This window comes from Gouania willdenowi, chromosome 3, assembly GCF_900634775.1.
Source record: "Gouania willdenowi chromosome 3, fGouWil2.1, whole genome shotgun sequence".
Classification (NCBI taxonomy): domain Eukaryota; kingdom Metazoa; phylum Chordata; class Actinopteri; order Blenniiformes; family Gobiesocidae; genus Gouania; species Gouania willdenowi.
Genome location: NC_041046.1, coordinates 7205586 through 7230128, shown reverse-complemented (window position 1 = coordinate 7230128; position 24543 = coordinate 7205586). Strand labels below are relative to the sequence as shown.

Below are 24543 nucleotides of genomic sequence, written 5' to 3'. Positions count from 1 at the left end.
ACACACACACACACACACACACACCAGGGTTGGGGTCAATAACAATAATTGTAAAATGTACAATTAATTACACTTGTGGCGTAATTATAATTGTAATTCTTTTTTTTTTAAATTGTTGCTGTTGTAATCAGAATTAATATGTAATTGAGTTTATAAGTGACTTTGTAATTGTAATTGCCATAAAAATTCTATAAAAATTGTCGTTTATAATTTAACGCAAAACTGAGGAAGCATGTTCTACACATATGTAGTTAACAATTATTAAAATATGTTTCATATCAAGCTTTCCCACATTTTACTATTTAAAAATGTTCTGTATAAATCGAGGGGTGTACGGACACAAAAAAAGGCTTGGATTATTAAAACCTATAAATTTATTGATTAGGGAGCCTAACAAGATAACCAATAGATAGGAAAGAAATTAGATGATAGATATTTTTTTCTGATATATTTTTTCCAAAAAAAAGAAAAAGAAAAAGATGATAGATATTTTTTTTTAGTGTATTTTACAGCTGATTTAGGACCCGTTATCATTAGAGATGCTAACAGAAAGCTAACACAAGAAGAAGGTTTTTTTAGGCTCAGTAATTGTGATTAATTGTTATTGAACTTTAGTAATTGAGAACGTAATTGTAACTGAAAACTGTAATTGACCCCAAACCCCAAATAGATACATGTTATAAACAAAAAAAAATCAGACTGAAAATGTTTCTATTTCTGTTACTTTATGACTTGTTTCTTTCTGTATGCTGCTAGTATTTTTAAATCAGGGTCGAGGTAAATAATGATGCTAAATTTTGGAAATGTGTAACCTTTACATCATCATCTTGACTTCTTTAATATGCAGTGCAGCAACAAACCCCCTTCAGCCCAGTGACATCCTTCTGAAGTGCTTTGATAAAAAAAATAAAAATAAAAACTTGGATTGGGCTGGAGGAGGTAGTCGTGTGCAGATTAGCTGTTATTACATCCAAACTCATCCAGTATCTAAATCCTCCTGCAGTGTGGTTTCACTCAAGGCCTTTAAAATGAATCATTACGACTAGCACCAAGAGATCGGCCAAAACTCTCATCTCGATATTTTTTCTCAAAATGGCAATATGCAATATAAATCTCCATGATTTTAATTCAAATAAAGTCTCACCAGAAAGACAATTCTGGTTAAATCTGTAGATGCAAAATTAAGATTAAAGATTAAATCGGGGCTTTCGCCTTTAATTGGCCATGTAATGTTATTACGTTAATGGAATTTGTCCTCTGCATTTAACCCATCCCTGAGGAGCAGTGGGCAGCCATTTTGCAGCACCTGGGGAGCAGTTCAGGGTTAAGGGACTTGCTCAACATCCCACAGTGACAGCCCAGGTGAGGCTTGAACCGGCAACCCTCCGATTACAAGCCCAGCGTCCTTAACCACTAGGTTTTTCTCCTATAAAGGACAGCATGTGTGAGTGAGTTCTGTACGTAGTGTGGCTTGTTTAGGGGAAGTTCTGGGTTAGAACACACTCAGTGATACATCTAACTGTGCTTTTTAATGCTGCTCTGATAAGTAGTGAAATCAGAGACTCCTAAAACAAGTGTTTTAAAACAAAATAAGCTATAACAAATATATGTAGATGAAGGCAATATTGTAATTTTCTATATCACCAAAATAAATCTCAATATATCGTCCAGCCCTATACTAGCACCGTACTGACCGATGCATAAAAGGAGTTTTTGTTATTCATCTGCACTCTGTAAAGCTTCTCTAAAGCCTAAGAATAAAAATGGTAAATGAGATTTTTAAATGATCATATTAGTACATTTTTGTCAACTTGTGCCCTCTGCATTATCCTAGTAGTGTCCATGTAGTTTATTGATTGGTAACAGTGAATTTACTTTTTGACTGGAGCTCTTCTGCAAAATCCAATGCTTGTAATTTAAAACCAGTCTCAATAATCTGTTAAAAATATAGATAGTGTAGAGATAGTTCTCGTTACCTACAGGTACATGTTAATGTGTAAACAAACAGTCCATTGCTAATCTATTGTATATTGAAACATGTTTTTGATAGGAAACATTTAAATTAGCTTTCCATTTGTCTGTAATTTAACAAGCTTTACATTTGAGACACAACACGAATAGTTTTGAAGTAAACCTTTAGTTAATGGGGACATGCAAAAAAAAAAAAGAAGTGTTGGGAAAAGTACACAAAAAATGACAATTTGTTTACTTAGAGTTAGCCATTCTTTATGAAATCAATGTAAAGTCCTTTTATGTCACTGGGTTTTCTGTGACAGTGTAGCCGGTATGAACTCAGTACTTGGAATATGGAAGATTACAGGTAAGGTCGATGCACATGATTTAAGGCCTTCAAAATAGCTCTGGGCATAACTGGAACTCAGAACTGTATCCAGGTCTGTATCTGGACTGCAGCTGCTTTGCAAGAAAAGCAGAGTCGTAGTACACACATGCAAACACGCACACACATTCTATACACACACACTGTCCATTTATCATATTGAGATTCAAGATATATTGAGATTTATATGTTCGTGATATAGAAAATTACAATATCGTCCATAACAATATATTTTCATGTAACAGCTTATTTTGTATTAAAATGATTGTTTTAGGAGTCGCTGCTTTCTCTACTTTTCAGAACAGCATGAAAAGCACAGTTAAATGCATCACTGAGTGCGTCTTTAACTCAGACCTTCCCCTAAACAAGCTACACTACAGAACTCACTCACGCGTGCTGTCCCTTAGAGGAGAAAAAACCTACAGTGTCACATATTGTGCAGCTGTTTATTAATAAATATGCTTGTGTGGCATTGTGCGTCAACAAATTTAACCCTGAATTGTCTTTCTGGTAAGAGTTTATTGAGGTAAAAATATCAAAATTTATATTTAGCGCTATTTTGAGAAAAAACATTGAGATATGAGTTTTGTTCAATATCACTTAGCCCAAATCCCGGTATAAATTGAATCCCTTTACGGCAATGGTATACATTTTTTTTTCTAAGCTACATGACATACATGGCTAATTTTTGTTCAGATTGAAGTAGGACCCTTAGTGGTTACATATGATGTTAAATTTTGGAAATCTGTAATACGCCAAATACAAAAAAAAGAAACTAGAGATTTACATCAAATATGAAGCCAATTGTCATTAACGAAGGCTATAAAAGCAGAAATAATTGAACTAATGTATGAACCTCAACTGCAGCAAGTTTGGCAATAATAAGAAACATTCGGCCAAAGATACACATTTTTTTTGTACAAAAAGCTCAGGTGGAAGCCCACTTTGCCACAACTGTGCCAAAGTTTTCCACAGGTTTGGAAACAAGTTTGCAACTTTAATATGTCAGTCAAATTGATTCCAATCATTGTTTGTCTTATATATGACCACTAGATGTTGCAATTTGGCTTGAAATAAACACATACCCATTTTTTTCAGGTCAGGTGCCATGCGTAATGCTACTTTTGGTTCCACTTTTTGATGCTGTTACGCATGGGTGTTATTCAGCAATGCTTTGGCCAATCAGAAATACCTGCAAATTAAAAGGGCTAATTCAAGTTTTCTCTTTGTTGTTTAGGGTTTACTGACCTTAACAGTGACCCAATAGTGATGCATCAAACTACCGCCGCCATTACACAGTGACCCAAGAGTGTTTGTTACGCTACACAATCAAGGACAACACAACTCAGGTCAGGCGGGGGTGAAGTGGCTCAACTTGTTTTTTATTCCCTGTGCAGGTTAATGTGATGTAACACGTAGCAATGTTTAAACAAGGCCCATCTCGACCTGTACAGAGTAAATAAAAGTAGACGATAAACTGTTTAAAGCTAAACATATCAATAATTAACTATCTAGACTCTTAAAGATCTTTGAAATTCAAAAGGCATCAAGGAGACAGAGCAGCTGTTCACCATTAGTTGAAACTTAAAGAGATCCAAATGACCCAACAGATGGGACTGACATCGATTCAGTGAAGCAGCTTGAGTTCTGGGAAAGCACGCCTTACACCTAAATCTCACACAATGGTAAATCCTCACAGCACAGTACATATAAAACAACACAAATGAGCAAATTCACCCCAAATAAATTCAGATTAACCACCTAATACAGACTGTTATTGGTGTCTTAGTACTTAAATTTAGAGGTATTTCTTCCCTTCTACATTCGTTCATGTACACAAAGCAGTATTAGAGCAATGGAGCAGATTTTTGTTAACAAATGTTTTGGTGTTTTACAGATTTGACTCACCATTACTGTTTATCTTTAAATTTAGCATTTTCTAATACAGACATGGGCAACTTATATCACAGCAGTGGCCACAAACATCTGAGGGCCACATTATCAACAATAATGTTAGAATTTTGATAAATGACCCATGTGACACAGTAAAGAATTGTATGTATTTTTGTGTGTGTTTTTTCAGTACATATTGTTTATTTCTCTGTCGTTTTTGAGGGTTTTTTTCCATGTCATTTTGTGAATTGACTTTATATTATATTGAATACTTGAGTGAATCTAATGATAGGTTTGGGTTGGAGCACAGAAACCCAATGGGTTGAATATTAGCATACACCTTTAAACTAAATGTTGCCATGTGCCTTATTTTAACCTGAGTCCGTTTGTGGTGGACAGGGTTTGTATGGGGTGGGTGGTTTTTAGCACTTTGAGCTACATTTTTTGCAAGAAAAGCACTTATTATAAATAACTATTTATTTTATTTAAATAAGCTGTAAAGCAACATAAATAAGGTAGAAGAAAAGCAGAACCAATGGCAGCGTTATATTAGACATTATAACAGCTATAGCCCAGAGACCAAATCAAAACAAAACCAATCTCTGAGGTTTTTATGAGCTGTATGCCACTGGATAGTTCCTCTTCAACATTCTCAGCCTGCCTCAATTATTCCAACCTTTACCCTTCAATAAAACAACAAAGGAGATGCAGGCGTTGCCAACAACAACACAACCAGAAAGAATTATTGGAGGTTGCATATCACAGATAGGGTTGAGCAATATATTGAGATTCAAGATATATTGAGTATATCGCCACTTTAAGAAAAAACATTGAGATATGTGTTTTGTTCCATATCACCCAGCCCGAATCACGGTATAAATTTAATCCCTTTACGATAACGGTAACTGTATATATTGCAATATGAACTATAATATATAATAGTGGAAGTGTTTCTGAATGGGTCATATAGTCCCTTAGCAAAGCTAAATGTATTTAAAAATAAATAAATAAATACATAACATGTAATTTTGAGAAAATGTACTGTGCAGATGTCAAAACTCAATATTAACTCAGCACTCTGTGGTGAAAAATACTGTATTAAATAAAAACAGTACAACAGACTGTTTTCTCATAAATAATGAAAATGTTAAATAATTTCAACAACAATTGCTCACGTCTTGAAGAACATACAAAATGAATATCACAGAAAAAATAACGCAATCGTTGGCTATGCCAATTCTGTTCAACCTGGTCTAGTAAGTAAATTAAAATAGCTTATAATGTTACACTCTTCCAACAGAAGTTTTAACCTATAAGTAGCTGGGTTTCCATTACAGATTTTTGCAAAATAAAGGCAATATTTCTAAATGTTTACAAAATATAATAGAGCTTTGAACGTGTTTCCATTGAAGGTTGTTTTGGAGCCTCGTAGCTCCCGTGAAATCTCATCCCATGAGACTTCGCTGCAGGGAGACAGACGCTCAGAACCTCTTTATAACTCTCTGTAATCCTTTGTTGTTTCATGTCTAATGTGGCAGTAATGATCTTTAAGTATAATGCTAAGAAATGTCTCGGTCTCCTCGTGTTTACACGTACCGCAGCATGTTTTCTTGGTGAGAAGTGGTCATGTAACCAGCAATGTCATGTGTCTCACGTCATGTGACCATGTACGTCACATTCTGTGACGTGTATTTGCAGAAAAAGTGTTTCCATAGGGCTTTTGAGACACATTTCAATATCAAAACTCCTCAGAAAAGCGTTCCAAGGGTAATGGAAACACAGCTACTGGTGAGATGGAGCCTGTGACGAAGCACTCCTGCTTTCACAACATTTGCACCGTTGTCGGTCGTTACACACACCTGAGATTCTTCCCTAAGACACCATTATAGCAGCACAACCTTTAATCCGTCTGCTATCGCTTCACTCATACAGTTATCAGGGAAATATGAAGTCTGTAAGCATCGGCTGGACAGTTTATGTTATGAAATGGATCGTGAGGCTGATATAATGTTCTGCAATGTGAGTCGACAGCAAGTCTGTATAGTTATGAAATACTTTAATTCACAGGGGTCATTCAGGTACATTAAAGTATGTACGGCTCACTGCGGTATCGTAACGGCTGTTGTAATGTCAGTCCAAAGTGTCGCTTACTCTTTTTTATCATAGGGAGTACTCTTCAAAGAGCTTGTGCAATAGAAGTCTGGTTGAGTAATAGGGCAGACTTGTTTCTTCACTCCTGTTGTCGGAGTCTGACTGCGTTTGAGTCGAGCGCATCCTCTAGCTCTCCTCATATGATGTTTGTTTTTAGACAAACTGCTCATGTTTCCTTCACTCAACACATCTTTCAATCACATTTTCTGCTCACTCTCCGACTTTTTAAATCAAACTCAAGTCCAAATCAGTGACGTAGCACCGTGGTCTCTGTACTTGAATCTGTTTACAATCATGTAAAGCACATTGAGTTGCCTTGTATTTGAAATGCGCTATACAAATAGATTTGCTTTGCCTTGCCTAGTCTTATCCTTTTATTGTCTTTTAGGTCTTTTTGGCCTCCTTTCCTTTGGTTCTGGTCCAGGTCAGTTTGCGAGCACTCTGTCGTGTTGTGGTTTGTCTGTTTTTATCAATGCTTTTTGGTCTGTCTGTTGTTTTAATCCAGTCCAATCCAATCCAACTTTATTTGCTAAGCACTTTAAAACAATTACAGCTGAGCAAAGTGCTGTACAGAAGAATAAATTAAATACATAACATTTGAAATGCAAAATAAATGAAAAGGCATAAAACATCAACAGTCAAAGTACACAGTAAAAGAAATAAAAAAGAAATAAAATTTTAGTCTTATTAGTTGTCAAAGGTCATTCCACAGTTTTGGAGCCGCCACAGCAAACGCACAGTCCCGTCTGAGATTCAGTTTGGTTTTTGGCACTCTCAGGAGAATCTGATCAGCTGATCTAAGAGAGCAGGTGGGCGTGAAAGGATGTAGAAGCTCAGAGAGGTAGGGCGGGGCAAGACCATTTAGAGATTTAAAAGCAAATAAAATCATTTTTAAATGGGGGAAATGTGATCATATTTACGTGTGCCAGTTAAAAGACGTGCAGCTGCATTTTGTTCCATCTGGAGATGGGCGATGGAGGACCCACTAACCCCCACATACCATACATTACAGTAATCCAGCCGAGTGGTAACAAAGGCGTAGATTTGAATAATAACATTTGAATAACACTTGAACAGAGTATTCACTGTTCTTTTTAAGAGGGTCATAAATCTGACTTTTGTCTGCATAACAATGGAAAGAAATGCCATGTTTCCTCAGTATTGAACCAAGCGGTAGCAAATAGAGAGAAAAGAGGCACGGGCCTAGAACTGAGCCCTGTGGCACTCCACACGAGAGAGGAGCAGAGGAAGAAAAAGAGTCACCAAGGATAACACAAAAAGTTCGATTAGCCAAGTACGACCTGAATGTCAATGCATATGCCATCCTCTGTTGTCACTGCAAAACAAATCTACCTAAGGGTAGTAATAAAGTCACAGGAACCTGAACCTCAACAAGCGCTATCGCGATTGGTAGGTAGCAGGGTTGGGGTCAATTACATTTTTCAGTTACAATTACGTTTTCAATTATCCATGTTCAATTACAATTTAATTAGAAGTATAGTTACCAGCATTTTTTAAATTACAATGAAATTGCAATCATTTTTTTCCCTCAGAATCAATTACAATTAAGTTCTCAATTACTAAAGTTCAATTACAATTAATCACAATTACTGAGCCTGAAATAAATAACCTAATAAATGGTAACCTTCCTCTTGTGTTAGCTTTCTGTTAGCATCTCTTATGATACGCGTCCTAAATCAGCTGTAAAATACACTAAAAACAAAAATCTATCATCTAATTTCTTTCCTATGTATTGATTGCCTTGATAGGCTTCCTAATCAATGAAAATATAGGTTTTAATATTTTGGCGTGGGCGTCTGAGCATTTTTTGTCAGTATACCCCTCTATTTCAATTTTTTTTTAAATTGGTAAAATGTGGGAAAACTTGATATGAAACATATTTTAATCATTTGTAACTACATATGAACTGTACATAGAACTGTAACATGGTTCCCCAGTTTTGCTTTAAATTGTATTTTTTGTTAATTACTTATAATATAAAATCGATTTTAATAGAATTTTCATGGCAATTACAATTACAAAGTCAATTATCTGAACTCGATTACAATTTAATTATGATTACGACAGCAACTGATTTTTAAAATTACAATTACAATTATTATCATGACGTAATTGTAATTAATTATCAATTACAAGATTGCAATTATAATTTACCCCAATCCTAGTTAGCTAGATTCCAAATATCTGCCATAGGCCAAATGTATGATTTTATACCGTCTACCTCATCTATCGCGCACCCTTAGTTGTACAAACTACTAAAATGAGGATTATCTAATCCCATCATCTTGCCTACGACATGTTTATCTTTCTACCTAATTCAAGGTGTATCAATTTGAAGAAACTTACTTGAGCAGATTCTCAGCCCCAGCCCTTATCCTCATTTGCTTGATGATCTGCTGGTTGACCGTGGCGCGCTTATTCTGCAGTTTGCTTCGTCCAGTCTGTGCAAATGGATTACAGCCCTGAAACAATTAGACACAGAAAACAGCACGTCAGCAACAAACTACAAATTCCGAAACATAAACTGAACAGCAAAAATATGTACTTTACTATCAGACTGTGAGTAAATGAATGAATCATTGAAAACTTTTTAAAAAATTGGCACGTGCTAACATTTAAATCAATACATCTGAGTAGGGATGTAACGATTAATCGTAAGGCAGTTAAAAATTGATTCATAGGTATCACAATTCACATCGATGCTCTGAAAATTGAATTGCAGTACTTTTTTTAAACAGCAGAGGGCGCTATATATATATATATATATATATATATATATATATATATATATATATCCTTCTCGTCTAAAAGTGTAGACAGCGGACAGAATCTGCTACTACTTTCTTTCTGGCCGCCATCTACCTTAAACATGTTCATAAATTATTGTTTACCCATTTAGCACCGAAAGAATTTCTGTAATATTACGTGAATATCTGTAAAAGTGACGTTTTTCTATTAGCTCTGTCTGCTAGCATAGCATCTCTTCTTCACTGCAAGGATATCTGCATGCCAACCGACCACTGGGTTACCCGCGCTATCTGCTGGTCCAAACTAATATCTGACGTAAATACAGTGCAAATTGTTAAGGCACAAAATACATTTTCAGTTGCACTTTTAAAAAGAAAAGAAACTATTATGTAGTTTTGCATTTACTATAGAACCAGAATTTAAATTAAGAGGCTTCTTCCTCATTTGTATTATTCCTTTATTTATTTCATTCAAGATTTATTTTTAGTTAAATTGCATTGTTTTGAATAGTTTATCAAGGGATTTTTTGACAATTAAATATAAAAAGAAAATAGTACATTTTGTAAAATAAATCGTGAGAGAATCGTATCGTGAACCCAGTATCGTGAATCGAATCGTATCGGGAGTTGAGTGAATCGTTACATCCCTACATCTGAGTAACCAATGTAATTGTGATGTCCACATTAAATAAACAAATAAAATCTACATTAGACCCTAATAGTTTGGTTAGGATAAAAACATAAAAACACACCCATGGAAAGCTGTACAAACTTAAGAACGTATCAATCCATTGTTTATTGTTTTGCCATTTAACAGACATCACTTGGATGTTATTTTGCATCTCCTGACAGCATAGTAACACCATTCCTCCACTGGGTGTGGAAGGGGCAGTGCCCTATTACTCTAGAGTCTCACTTCCCATGTTTACATGCACTGGTCTGAATGTTGCAGCACATGTCCCTGCTCCATCAGTGTCCCCTCCTTCTAAAGTCAACACTCAGTAACCGTGCAGATAAACGGGTTCCAAGCATTCACAGTGACTGACTCAGATCACAGCACGGCCTTAGTTTGGATTCAAAACAAAGAAAAAGCAACAAGCTTGGAGAGACCAGTCATTTCATCAGCCAGTTTGGCACAGTGGACAGAACATGACAGGGAGGATAACGTTTTTCTTTATTACCCTAAATGACCTGTGTTTAGCACAAATGAAGTACTTCTTTGATTCCTGGATTGTTTTTGCAGTGTGGCAATGATCCAAAAGTGTTATGTTGAGAGTATGTAAATGGACTTGGACTTGATTTGGTAAATGGACTTGATTTTATATAGCGCTTTATCACCACACTGAAGCAGTCTCAAAGCGCTTTACACATCAGCTCATTCACCCAATCACTCTCACATTCACACACCAGTGGGACAGGACTGCCATGCAAGGCGCTAGTCGACCACTGGGAGCAACTTAGGGTTCAGTGTCTTGCCCAAGGACACTTCGACACATAGTCAGATACTGGGATCGAACCCCCAACCTCTCGATCAGAAGACGACCCACTACCACCTGAGCCATGGTCGCCCATGGCTCAGGTGGTATATTGAGCAGTGATTGCTTTTCAGGGTGCTGTGCTGTTGGAAGTAGGGGCCCCCTAAGTAGGGGCCCCCTATAAAATCAGTTTTATTTTTTTCCAAATTCCATTTTATTTTTTCCAAAATTCCGTTTTTTCCACTTAAATTTTTAAAATTCCATTTTTTAAGAAAAATTTATCATTTTTTTTAAAGAAATAATTAGTTTTTAACTCCTGTGAGGAAACAAAATAAATACTAATAAAAAAAAAATAAAAAACAAAAATGTATGTCAAAACTAAAGTAAGATACAATTAAAAGGTAGATATAAGTTGTAGTGATATGGATTATTCTGACTGCTCCTTTAATTATTTATATGTCATATAAAGATGTATGAGAACAGCATTAATGTCACCCAATTTCCTCTCAGGGATCAATGATTTACTGAATCTGATCAGGTTTATTGATTAAGTTTTGATCAACTTAGTTTAAATTTACCTCATTTAAATTATCCTGTCTTTTGTAGCTCTGATGACATGTTGTTAGAATGTAATATTCTAATAATGTTGCTCCAACGGACTTTTATTTTGTAAATCAGAAGTTCTCACTGAAACGGTGGTACTTGAGGTAGCTAGCTGACTGTGAATGTGTAGCTATGAGGCACGGACAAAAGGCTGGAATAAAAAGAAATAAAGGTCAACATGGACTGAGCTATTCTTAGTTAACCAGGCACAACAGTTCAAACACCGCTGCGCTACACGAAAAATGGTCGGACCTTTACTGGCACAGCAAAGTTAAACGGGCACTGGTGACTCTGTATTTAGGAGTCAGTGATGATTTGTGTTGTTTTATGCGGTGTTTGTGGTGGTTTAAGATGAGTTTAATGCAGCCAAGACGGGAGGGCGGTGAACCTAATAAGCGCTCCCCGGAACATTTCCCCATAACAAAAATGTTCTTTGCCCCACGGTGACGGCAATTCATGCCTATTTTGTCCATTTCCGCGTTGGTCGATTACGTGATTCCGTCCGCGATTCCGTAAAAGCGGATTTTATAGAGCCCTACCTACGGTGTGTTTCAACCAGCATAGGCGAACTTTTCTACTGTTTTATCCTTTTGCCCCTGGACCCCCTACCATGAATGTGTAATATGTTATCTTTCACGATATATCGTCAAAAACATTCTCACCGGTAAGAATACGTCTTCCCACAATGGAAACGATAAATTCCCATCTTGGAAATTAGCGAGGGGCCCCGGACCATTTGTCCCACAATTTAGCCAAGAATGCCCCTAAAAACCTTGATCCACGGGCCGTGATTGCCTCCAAGTTTTTTTGTTAACAACTTATTTTCTGTAGCAGAGAGCTGTTCACGGGAGCGCCGCCACGGAGCCTCCGCTAACAAATTCATAAAAGGAATAGTAAAGTACACGGTTTACTGACATCAAACCACAGAGAGCCACCGACTTGTATATGGTCAGATTTAACACTTGTATGGAGGATAAAAGCAAGCATGTCACAAGTTGTGTGAAATAAATGTTAAGCATAAATACTAACGTCACTATTAATCCATCCCAACTTAAGATATGCAGTATTTTTAAATTATATTTCACGTGTTTACAAGGCAACACTGGCCCCATGAGTAATGTCACTATTGCGATTATCACGTCAAAATATCCTGAATGATTAAATAATCAGCTTGATCTGGTTTAATTATAAGAAAGAAGAGAGAAATGTATCAACCATAACCTTATGTAACTCATTATCAGATGTAAAATAAACTAGATTCAGCAGCAATAAAAACCACTATTGGAGTTATTTTTGCTTTTCATGTGCTTTTTTTTTTTAGAAAATTATTTCATTATAAATGAGGAAATAAATGAATTACATACATTAACACTAATAGAGTGACCCACATGCACAAATATATAACATAAAATATCAGTATCATTGTAGCCTTTTTTAATGTGCAAATGCTATTACTGAAGCAGATTCTAGTGTTGATGTATTTAAATTCATTTGTGTTTGTAAGGAACCTGTTCACACTTTAAGTTGGGAATTGATTTATTTATTGTTTTCATTTATGGTAATGATAAAATCTGTATCGCCCATCCCTACCCCCTACAACACTTGTACCAATTGGGCTCGCTCACGCACCTCGCGATCCCCCTACGCTGTGAAACATTCCTGGTGAGAACCCTGCTTTTAAATCACTATCACATGAAAACAAATCCAAGTATTGACATTTTCTTACTTGTGTCTTGATGACTTATTGTTAAATAAAATTGGCACACTGCCTTTAGTATAGGGCTGGGCGATATGGCCTTTTATAAATACCGCGATATTTTTAGGCCATGTCACGATACACGATATATATCTCGATATTTTGCATTACCCTTGAATTAACACTTTGATGCACAAAATCACACCAGTATGATGATTCTATATGTCTACATTAAAACATTCTTGATCATACTGCATTAATATATGCCAATTTTAAACTTTCATGCAAAAAAGGGGATATCACAACTAAGTCAAAGTTGACATAACTGTATTTATTAAACAGTGAGTGGCTCAAACATAAAATTGTCAACAGAAAGTGCACGTTCTGTGCAAAATTGTCACAGAGACATTTCAAAACAAGACATTAGTGCAGGATGCAACTCACATGGCATTTCAAAACACAAAATTAAAGTGCACTTTTTGTACATAATGCCACTACAATACTTTAAAACAAATAGTGCCCTTTTGTGCATGTTGTCATTAAGATGACATTTCAAAAAAAAAAAAAAAAAAAAAAAGTCCGCGAGTTTAACGGTATGGTCATTTTCAACACCGCACAGACTACAAGCTGCGATATATCGAGTATATTCGATATATCGCCGAGCCCTACTTTAGTATCAACTAAACATTGTTTAGATGCCACCATCTACCTGAGAAGTGTTGTTAACTGCATTGGAGTGCAGTTAAAGCTGGGGTACTCAAATTATTTTCTTTACTTAAAAAAAACATTCTTATTAGCATCATAATAAGTCGTAAAAGTAATCATTTCTGAAAAAATTGTACGTCTGTGTACTGTATGTGCCTTATAATTAAGTATTTTAGTTAATAAAACCCCGGAAGACAAAATCTTGGCGGTCACCCCGTCCAGCTCCAATCACGAGATTTAGAGAAAGGAGGGGTGAGCAGAGTTCACGACTGAGCTTCCTCATTGGCTGCCGCGATATATAGTGAAGCGCGTGCACGGTGCAAACTTGTTTTCAGCCTTGAACTAACTGTGGACGTGCAAGTGGTTGTTCTCCTTCTAGACAGGTCATCTAATGTTCCATTTTCCTATATTTTCTGTGAATCCTTTTGCGTGGTGACATGTTTTATTGTTAGTACACGTTCAACTCTTGTGCGCAATTTTGTGCACTTCCAGAGAGGAGGAGACTGGGAGGGATTATCAGAGTGGGGGGTGGGATTTACGGTTCCAATTCAGCCATACCCCTCTGTCATGGTTCAACATTCATGGTACTATCCCCTCCCTGGGAACTACATAATAGAGATAATACTTCATTGACTGAAGTCATACCATTTGAAACATTGGATATGTAATTTGAAGTTAATTTCTTTATGGAAACTGCCCTGTACATTCTGCTGACTAAAGCTGTAAATTAGACCATAATTGGGACATTAGCTGTCCCAGGGTGTGTGCACAGGCCTGCACTTCCCTCTCTAGATTGATCCTGTGCAAACACTATGAAGACTGAAGGATTTAATGATTCATTATTTAAACTAATCAAGACCTCATTAATGCAGCTGGGTTGTTCTGTAAATGAAGAGGCTAGGTACAGTATAACAAACCTCATGGAGCTATTCATAGAAAACCAAAAGTCAAACAAAGAGGGTTGTTCTGTATGTGTGGGAACAAGGGAGGAGCTCATGGTTATTGGTGACCATAGCAATAAAGCATTTTATTGTTTTTTTTTTCATTTGTAATGAGCTGTGAGACTATGCTGAGGAATGATGAGACACTGTACTCTGAGATATTGCTTGTATCCTGTGAGTTCCCCTCATTCATTCACACCTCAGCTCAAAACAATGGCCTTGGGTTTTAATTTATGACACACTATTGACAGCAAGGTGTGGCCAATACGCTTTGATGTGGGGAATTATATGATGTGTATTTTCCTCAACTTGTTTGGACTTTGTACTTATGTACTATTCCTCTTAAATAAAGAAGCTTGTTGTTGTGTGTTTTTGCATTTCTGGTTCTGGTTTCTAATAATGCCTCTTGACTTGGATTGCACCCCAGAAAATAACACAAAATATAGAGAAAGTTTTTTTTTTTTTTTTTTTTTGCTTTTGAAGTGGTAAAATTAATGAAAATGTTCCATGTCTCCAGAGGGGAAGGCCTTAAGTGTAAAAGGGGCCATAGCTGCACATTGACCATGAAAGCCCATTATATAAATATAAACTCTTTTTCTACCCATGGATTGTATACAGGGTTCCCAAACTTTTTTCACAATTGTTTTTCAAATATTTTCCAAAATAATTTACCAAATTTTCACGACTTGGTTCTGAAGCGCCAATATCTTTTTTTGCATATGCATTTCCTGGTTTTTGGCGTACGCTAGCTGAAGTGATCTTACCTACGTAGTAGGAATGTGAATCTTTGGGTGTCTCACGATTCGATTCAAAATCGATTCTCAATTCAAACGATTCTCAATTCAAACGATTCTCAATTCAAACGATTCTCAATTCAAACGATTCTCAATTCAAACGATTCTCAATTCAAAAAATTTTTGATTCAAAAATGTATACAATGCATAGTGTGTTAAGGCAAATTATATCATCAAAACAATACAGTTTGTATAAGATAATTTTAAATAAACTGATTCCAATTTATTAAAGTTAGACAAAAGGTAACATTTATTCATGCTAAACAAATAAAAAAAATACTCACTCATTGTGCTGTCTATGTAATACATACATTGTAAGTTGGGATCGTGTCATAAACTGTAAAGGTCTGGGTGAGTTTGTTTATTTTGACCTAACACTGTTGCCGTAGTAGTCGGAAGTCGCCATCTTGAAAGCCTATGGCCTACTGGTCTCTAATAACTAAGTCATTGTATTTTTGGCTTGAACAAAGTGTACTGTTTGATAACACTCCTAAGACTGTGTTTGTGAAAGCTAGGCATAAAGGGTGTTTTATATAAATCACCGCCAATCGCCATAAATGTTAACATGAGCATATACATGGGTTTTCCCATAGACGTTAGCATGAAGCTAGTGGACTTTTTGTACAGTGGTATTTTCTATTTATGAGAACACTAGTCTATATTTGTATGTTCAGTTTAGAGTGTTTCCTAAGTGAAGGCTCTAAGCGAATCTTCTGAATCAGAGTTTTTCTTTAAAAAGAATTGTAGATGATTCTTATGTGAATCGTTTTTCCCCCACCTCTAGTACGCACAGTTTTATAAATGAGACGGAGAGTGAATTTGTGAGATCTTGTGTTTCTCGCACAATTATGCTGCTGGTAAGCAGCACTTTTACTTTGAGATAACGCTTAACATATTAGGGGTTTAACATATTTTAAACATTAAAATAAAATGGGCTATATTTCCAAAACAGTTAAAATATTCCATAACTTTTCAAGACTGGAAAATCGTTTTTTTCAAATTCCATAACTTTTCCAAGAATTTCATGACCCTGGGTTACTGTTTGTAATCAACAAAGAATTTTTGCACATTCAGAATTTTTTGTACAATTTTGTGGCAATGCCTTAATCCTGGTCACAGGCAATTGAGCAATAATTGGTACCAAACTCTTGTCCTCGGCTGCTGTTTCACTGTATTCTCTAACCCATGTTAGTCAATTAAAGAACAAACAGCAGCACCAGGACCAACATGTAGAACACTGGTTTACAGGATACTTATGAATAGAGACAGTAGCTTTCCCTCCATTACTCTTCATTGTAAAGTGACTGATGAGTTTCTTACATTATAAACACAGTCGTCTTGAACTGAACTTTTGTTCTTAGCTGTTACTGTTCTCATTTACACGTACTCTCTTTCATAAACAAATCCAACAGAGCAAATCTAAGAGTGCTTTTGAGTCTTCTGGCTTCTGAACCAGGACACATGTAGTCAATTTGTGTCTGTGGTCTGGCTGAAAGAAACCCCTGGGCAAGATTCTACGTCAAAGCCCTGGCTAGCCAAGGAAGATCAGGAGGAGAAACATGCTGATTCAGCCGTTTCATCTGCCATCTTTCCATCCTGCAGCTCTCTAGTCAGACACAGGCCAGCTGGAAGGAGCTCTAAACCACCACGACTCAGTGAGGCAGCATTAATGATTACTCATTTTCACCTGATAGAAAAGAGAGGCAAAGATCATTTCAGCCCCTTTGTGGGTTAAAATTTGCCCCAAAAGCGATAAATTAACAATGTGGAAGTGATTGCCTCCTGGGCTGCTATGAATGCTAAAGCCTTGTTAATAGTGAAAAAAGGCAATGGAAGCACATCTCATTAAAAAACAAATGACTAAGTGAAAACAGAGGAACAGAGGGAGGAGCTACATTAGCTACAGTTCAAGTGGAAATATTGTGATGGTTTGGTATTGGTCTTTACAGTCTCCCACCCTGGCCTGTGCTCCATGTAGACTCTCCCACTGACCTGTTTTTAGTGGCAGGAAGTGCAACACAAAGCCTAAATCCAGACACTATTCAGAGGGTGATATAACCGGATTTAAAAAGACAAAAGCTGAGTTCAGTAGTATATCTAAACAAACATGATCAATGCAAACATCTGGTTGTGGACACCAGTATGGATGAATGAGCCACAGATCACAGGGAACGTCCTCACATAATCACTCAATCATTGCAATCTCACAGTCACAACGACATGAAATCATACACAGGTTAGGGCTGGGCAATATATAGAGATACAAGATATGTCCAGTTTTCTATTTTGGCTCTATAGAAAATTACAATATCGCCCATATCACCCATATCAATATATATATATATATATATATATATATATATATATATATATAGCTTATTTTGTTTTAAAACAATTGTTTTAGCAGTCGCTCCTTTCACTACTTCTTAGAACAGCATTAAATGGATTACTGCGTTCTAGTGCGTTCTAACCCAACAAGATACACTACAGAACTCACTCACACGTGCTGTCCCTTAGAGGAGAAAAAAAAGGCTAAAGTAGAAAATATTGTGCAGCTGTTTGTTAATAAATGCCCCATTGTGTATTTTGTTGTAATGTGTATTTTTGTTCTTGGATGCCATTCTGAGTCGTTTTGTGTATATTTTTGGTATGTATGTTGTTCTTGGATTTTTGTTGTCCCATTGTACATTTTTTCTTTTTGTGTTCTATTCAGTATTTTTGTTGTTCTTTTGTGTATTTTCCATTTATTTGTATGTTTCATTATGGGGCTTTTTGTGTATTTTTGTTGTCCCATTGTGAATTTTGTTGTCCTACTAAGTAACTGTATTGTTATTTATGTTGTTAATTTGTGTTTTTGCAGTCATTTTGTGCATTTACTTTTGGGGCCACGAGTTGCTCATGTTTGTGATACATGCACAAGTTGTTGTTTTTGTTATTACCAATCTTAAAGCATTGTGAGGTTTTCAGTCTGTGTGACATTCTGCATCAGCAGATTTAACCCTGAATTGTCTTTCTCATCAGATTTCATTTCAATTAAAATGATTGAGATTTATACTGTATATTGCAATTATACACAGGTTTCATGCAGACAAGTGGTGGAGAGAGAAACCCTGTGCAAAACACATTTCGAATAAAAAACCACAGTAATAATGATGCCAGCAACACCCATGTGTCTGAGCTGATGTATTTAAAACCCAGGGTGAGGATGTTTTTTCCACTCTAATATATTCTTCTTAACACAAACTGACTTAATAAATCTAAAACTAAACTAAAACTAAGTCAACAGATGTGAAGCTAATCTAATCTTACCTAGATTAAGGTAGGAGATAAACAGGTTTATCAGAGATAGAATGACAGAGAGTAAGAACAGAAGTTCCACCTGTGACAACAAACAGGAAACTGCTCATGGTAATTATGGGATGTTTGGTCACTGGTCTGTCAGGATCTCCCAGTATCAGTAAGACACAGAGACAGCAGATTTTTCTATTCTTAGTCACACACACACACACACACACACACACTGAGGTTTCTGCTGATGTTGGTGACGCAGTATGTTTCCTCTCTACTGAGAAGGCTGAATCGTTTAGATCAGTGGTTCTCAACCTGTGACCCCATTTTAACATTAAAAAAGTCTAACCTAAAAACATTGTTTTAGAAATAGTTTTTGAAATGTTTTGTTATACTGCGTTACAAATACAGAGTAACCAGGATTAGTGCCAAGTTGTGTCAGCTCAGATATTTTTATACTGCTTTTTATTTGAACTACAGTTCTTTAATATTGTGTTGTTTGAATTTGGAAAAAAACAACAATTTCAAATATGTAAATTTAAACAGTAATTATTCCTTTCACAATTGTTCCAGGCGACCCCTACATGGGGTCAAGACCCCATGATTGAAAAACAATGCTTTAGATGAAGAGCCCGCACACGCTCACTCACACACTCGCGCTCAAACACACACTCACACGCTGTGTACATGCATGTCTGGGGCCGAGTCGGGACAACCGTTATGACTTGTTTGAATAGAACAAACTACTCTGCAACACTAATAAGCACACACTTCCTCCCTCTGTTCACTTTTATCTGTATTTTATCTGAGCAGTGGGATGCCCCGCCCCCCCCCCCATAATCTGTCACTGCCCGGGCACAGCAGATTTCACTCCAATGCACGATGGTAGCATCATATTTTACCAACAGCACGACCAAAATGGCCTCCCAAGCTGCGTTTCCATTACCCTTGGAAATGAGTAAAATCTAGCGTAATAAAAACTGGTAATGAAAAACACCTGAATTTTGGAAAAAACACTCAAATATCACTAAAAAATGTTTACGCTTGCATGAGGAGAAATTTCAGACGTTTTGATATTGAAATGTGTCGCAAAAGCTCAATGGAAACGGGACATTTCTTAGCATTATACTTAAAATGTGTTACTGCCACATTAGACGTGAAACAACAAAGGAAGACGAAGTGTTATAAGGAGGTGTGGAGTGTCCGTCTTTCTGCAGCAAAGTCTCTCGGAATGAGATTTCACACCAAAACAATGTTCAAATTTTATTTTGTCGACATTTAAAATTATTGCTTTTATTTAGCGAAAATCTGTAACGGAAACCCTGCTTCTTTCGTCTTTCTTTTTATGTCCACCCTGACTCCCTCTCCCCTGTTTTTTCCCCCTCAATAGGGGAAAACACTACACTTTCTTTTTACATCTCTCACCTAATAAAGTTTAGCTCATGCTTCTTTAGGCAGAATAAAACATGCATATCTGCACATGCAAAGATTGCACTACATGTAGTGTTTGTTAACCTCTGACGACATATAAAGAACTAGTTATTGATACTTGTTTGAACAGTTGTATTGTATTCAAATTGAATTTGAACACTACATAAATAAGTAGCTCATATAATACTAAATGATCAAAGAAGCTCAGGTAAGTGAGTATTTAAAGTGATGGTGGATCATGGAGGAGTAGTGTGTAAACACCACCTTTCTCACCTTTCTAAAGTAGCTGCCGTCTCCACCGCCTCCTCCAGATTTGAGGCCGTTTGGTAACAAGGCGTCGGTCATCCTGAAGCTTCGCTCTCCGAACAGCTGAGCCGACAAAGAGCTGAGATAGTGGGATAAAATGAGGTAAAGCTAACAGGTGTCAAGCCTGTGTGTCCGTATTTCTCCGCTCTGACCTCTGCTCTGTTCGCTTCACTCACCAGTCTGTTCCAGCTCGACATCAAACCCCGCCCACAAGATCGGAAGGAGGCGGGGCGAGCACCGTTGAGGGCGGGGCTTTCCGGGCCAAAACACACCTGTACCACAAGTCTTCAGAACTCATGTAAAAGTATAGATACGTCAATAAAAATGACTCTGGTAAAAATAACAGTATTGAAGTTGTTCCCTTACTTGAGTAAAAGTTCAAAAAAGTAAATGCCACTAAACGTACTAAAGTAAAAAAGAAAAACAAATGTCCTTTCAATAATAAGACAGGGTTTTTAAACGAGCAAATTATTTTCATCAATTAGTTTTTTAAGATCTTGTGGAAAACTGGTACATGGAAACAAGTTAATTCTGTTACCTTAGGTACCTGGAGAATTTAGCACTCATAATACATAACATTTATAAATAAAATGTTTCAAGGAAAAAAAAGAAAGAGCAAATGTTCAGTAAAACCCAGAGCAGCTTTGAATTGAACATCTTTAAGAACTTGTAGGAAACTGGTACATAGAAATAAACTATATACGTTACCTTTTATGAACACCTGGAGAATTTAGCACTCATTATTGATACAATTTGTAAATAAAATGTTTGAAGGGGAGAAAAAAATAACCCAGAGCAGCTTTGAGTTTAACATTTTTTAAAAGCTTGAAAATGTTAACTATGCCTGACAAAAAAGAGCTCAAACTACCAAAATGTGTCTTTTACATTGTGGCGCCATCTTTGTAGGTCTTAAAAGTAACGAACGCATTTTTAAAATGTAGGAGTAGGAGTAGAAAGTACAGATATTTGTTTTAAAAAGTAAGGAGTAAAAGTAAAAAGTTGCCAAAAAAAAAAAAAATACTCAAGTAGAGTACAGATACCAGAAAAACGACTTAAGTACAGTAACAAAGTATTTGTACTTCGTTACTAGTCACCTCTGAGGAAAGCTCACTATTATTTACAGCTGGGGTCACCAACCTCTCTGCAACTGTGAGCTACTTCAGTTAGTGACTAGTAACTTTAAAAAGCAATAATTAAATACTAAATCTTAACGTTTTCACTTTGAAGTTTCAAAATACAACACTTTATTTCTCCTAATTTATGCACTTGCTTCACTTTCATTATGTTTCACAGAAAATACACATGCTCCTGGTTCACTAGCCACGAACCATTTTAAATCATCTTAAAACATGATTTTATGTAACCATAACCACCATTATGTAACATTTTTCCACTTTGCATTTCACAACCCATATACCAAATCAGTGAAACCTAAAAACATTTGCCACAAGGTTTTTTTTGTTTTTTGTATGAAAATAAACATTTAAAGATGTTAGTTTAACACAAAAACGTATAAAGTGCAGCAATGTGTAACTCTACTATAGACTACATCTGTATTTATCTGTGTAAGTTGGAAGCCTGGCAAGTAAATCAGAATTTTATTGGAGCTCATTGGTGAGGAGGGCTCTAAAACTGGCCTGAGGGCCCCTCACATGGTCCATGGGGCCTACCTATGTTGGTGACCTGTGATTTACAAGGAAAACACACTGTTTTTCTCCAATGACACAACGAGCTATGTAGCCTCCTAGGGACATTTTTGCTGGTATCTTTTAAAGCAGACTGTCTACAATACCCTGGTTTCTTAGTTTTTTTGCTCACATTTTTTCTCAGAGATTCAGGAACAAGAAACACAGAAAAAAATTCCCCCATTTTAGTTGAAGGCAGTGTTGCATTGACAGCACAGATAAAGTGCATGAAAATAAAACAAAAAAAACAGAGGCAACACACAGAATACCCAGAAGACGCCTGAAAAATCATGCAATGACTGCGATAAAGAGACTTTGTCACAATCTGGACTGTGAACTATGGAGTGTCAATTGTAAAGTTGCGCATGCTAAAATAAACAGCAAATTTTGCAACATTAAGCAACAAACAACATTTAAAAATTATAAACGTTAAATCTAAATGTTACATTTAAATACAAATGTTAAATGTTAAATCTAAATGTCAAATGTAAATCTTAAATGTTGAACATTAATTTTAAATCTAAATGTTAAATCTAAATATCAAAGTATTTAGCTAATATGCAAATTCAGATTTAACATTGAGATTTAGATTAAACTTTTAAATTTAGATTTAACATTTAGATTTAGATTTAACATTTAGATATAGATTTAACATTTAGATTTAGATTTTAACATTTAACATTTAGATTTTGAGTTAACATTCAAATTTAACATTGACATTACATTTTAACGAGAAAAATGTCACAAACAATAATAAATCTGGTCAAAAGTAACATTGAAAAAATGTACATGTGATTTTTAAATGTGTTTTGTAGCTAAATGTAGCAAAAAGTTGCTGTTTATTTTAGCATGTACAACTTACAGGACCATTCAAACTCAGTTTCAGAGGAAAAAAAGTGAAATGTTAAAAAAAAAAAAATGTTCCTGAAAAAAATAACGAAATCAGAAAAGCATGCATTGTTCTTTTTTAAAGCACATTGGAATTTATCCATTAGTTATTAATTCATCAATTTATTTAATAGAATTCTGAGTGGACCTTTAACTAACGGACATGCGTCATAATTGTTTTATATTTTTATGATACTATCATATAATTTGCTACTGTTAATGATCATATCAATTGTGTTTCACGGTTTACTCAACCGTTTTTTAAAATCAGTATTGGATTTAAAGAATTTCATATTTAATTCACAGTTGAAAGTTACATTAACAGCCTTTTTCATGTTGCACCAGCATTAGCTGTTTGACCACATAATCATAAAAATGATATGTTAGAATTTTGGTAGTTACTGTACATGTTGAAGTAGAGCTTATTCTGACCAATATGGGGCGCCGATTGTAAAGTTGCATTAGCAACAAAATACATTTAAAAACTGTATCTGCATTTTTATGTTACTTTTGACCAGATTTATAGCAATACTTGTGAAATTTGTGATATATAATTTTTGTAATTATATAGTGTAAATGTTAAATGTGAATATGAAATATGAAATGTAAATATAAATGATGCTAAATGTTGAATCTAAATTTGAAATCTAAATCTTAAATGTTAAATGTAAATGTTTAAAGGTGCAGTCTGCAAAGTAACTTTGTCATATTTGCTAAAGCTGTCACTATGTACGGACAGCTTTACATAAAACTAATAGTATGTGTGAAAAAAACGGCTCATTGAGCCCCGCCCCCTGCTGCTCCTGCTGCCTTTGGCAGATTGCCAGAATGCACCGGGACCGAGCAATAAGAACCAATCAGAACCAGGATTGTGTTTGATGGGCTGTCTGACAGCTGTTGCTCACAGGCCCCACCCCTTTCCCGGACCTAGAGCGCCGTCTTTTTTACAGTGTATGGTCTGGAGGACTGGAAGATGGAATTGGTGACTTTTCTGCTTGAAAAGTAATTACTGCTGCTTGATTTACATTATGTTTGTTTTGTAATTGTTACACTAGAACTCTGTAGTGCATGTGTTTATGTGCGCGCAGCAGCCCGCGTGTGGCTGCTGTAAGTGATGCTGAGTTGTTGCTGCTGCTGCTGAGGTGTGTGCACATAGAGAGAGAGAAGTGCTGCAGTAATATGCTTTTAACAGAACATGTTATATTACTGTGATGTTGCTGTTGGACTAACATTAGCTTGTTAGCTCCTCTGAGGGAGGGACTTTGGAGAGTTTGGAGGCAGGGCAAGAGAGCAGCGGGGAGGGAGGGGGAGAGAGGGATCTGAGAGTTGCGGATTGCACCTTTAATGTAATATTGGCTAAATATTTAGTTTTACTTGTGACATTTAGATTCAACATTTAACATTTAGAATCAACATTTAGATGGAGATTGAACATTTAGATTTAGATTGAACATTTAGATTTAGATTGAACATTTAGATTTACCGTTGAGGTTTACCATTTTCCCCACGACCCTGAAAAACAGGAACAAGTGGGTCTGAAAATGAATGGATGAATGGGTTTAACATTTATATTTAACATTT

The 24543-nt window shown here is 36.0% G+C and overlaps 1 protein-coding gene across 3 annotated transcripts in view; it reads right to left on the bottom strand.

Moving 5' to 3' along the window:
• Window positions 1-20579, bottom strand: part of rhpn2 (rhophilin, Rho GTPase binding protein 2) — a 58752-nt gene extending 38173 nt beyond the window's left edge. For 2 of the 3 annotated variants that reach the window (XM_028477291.1, XM_028477275.1), the window contains exons 1-2: window positions 20357-20579; window positions 8750-8865 (exon numbers count right to left, since the gene is read on the bottom strand). In XM_028477291.1, the coding sequence (XP_028333092.1) occupies window positions 8750-8865; window positions 20357-20428 (188 nt within the window). In that variant the 5' untranslated portion in view covers window positions 20429-20579. The remainder of the gene's footprint in view (window positions 1-8749; window positions 8866-20356) is intronic. The other variant, XM_028477285.1, reaches the window with a different exon arrangement.
• Window positions 20580-24543: the final 3964 nt, after the last annotated feature.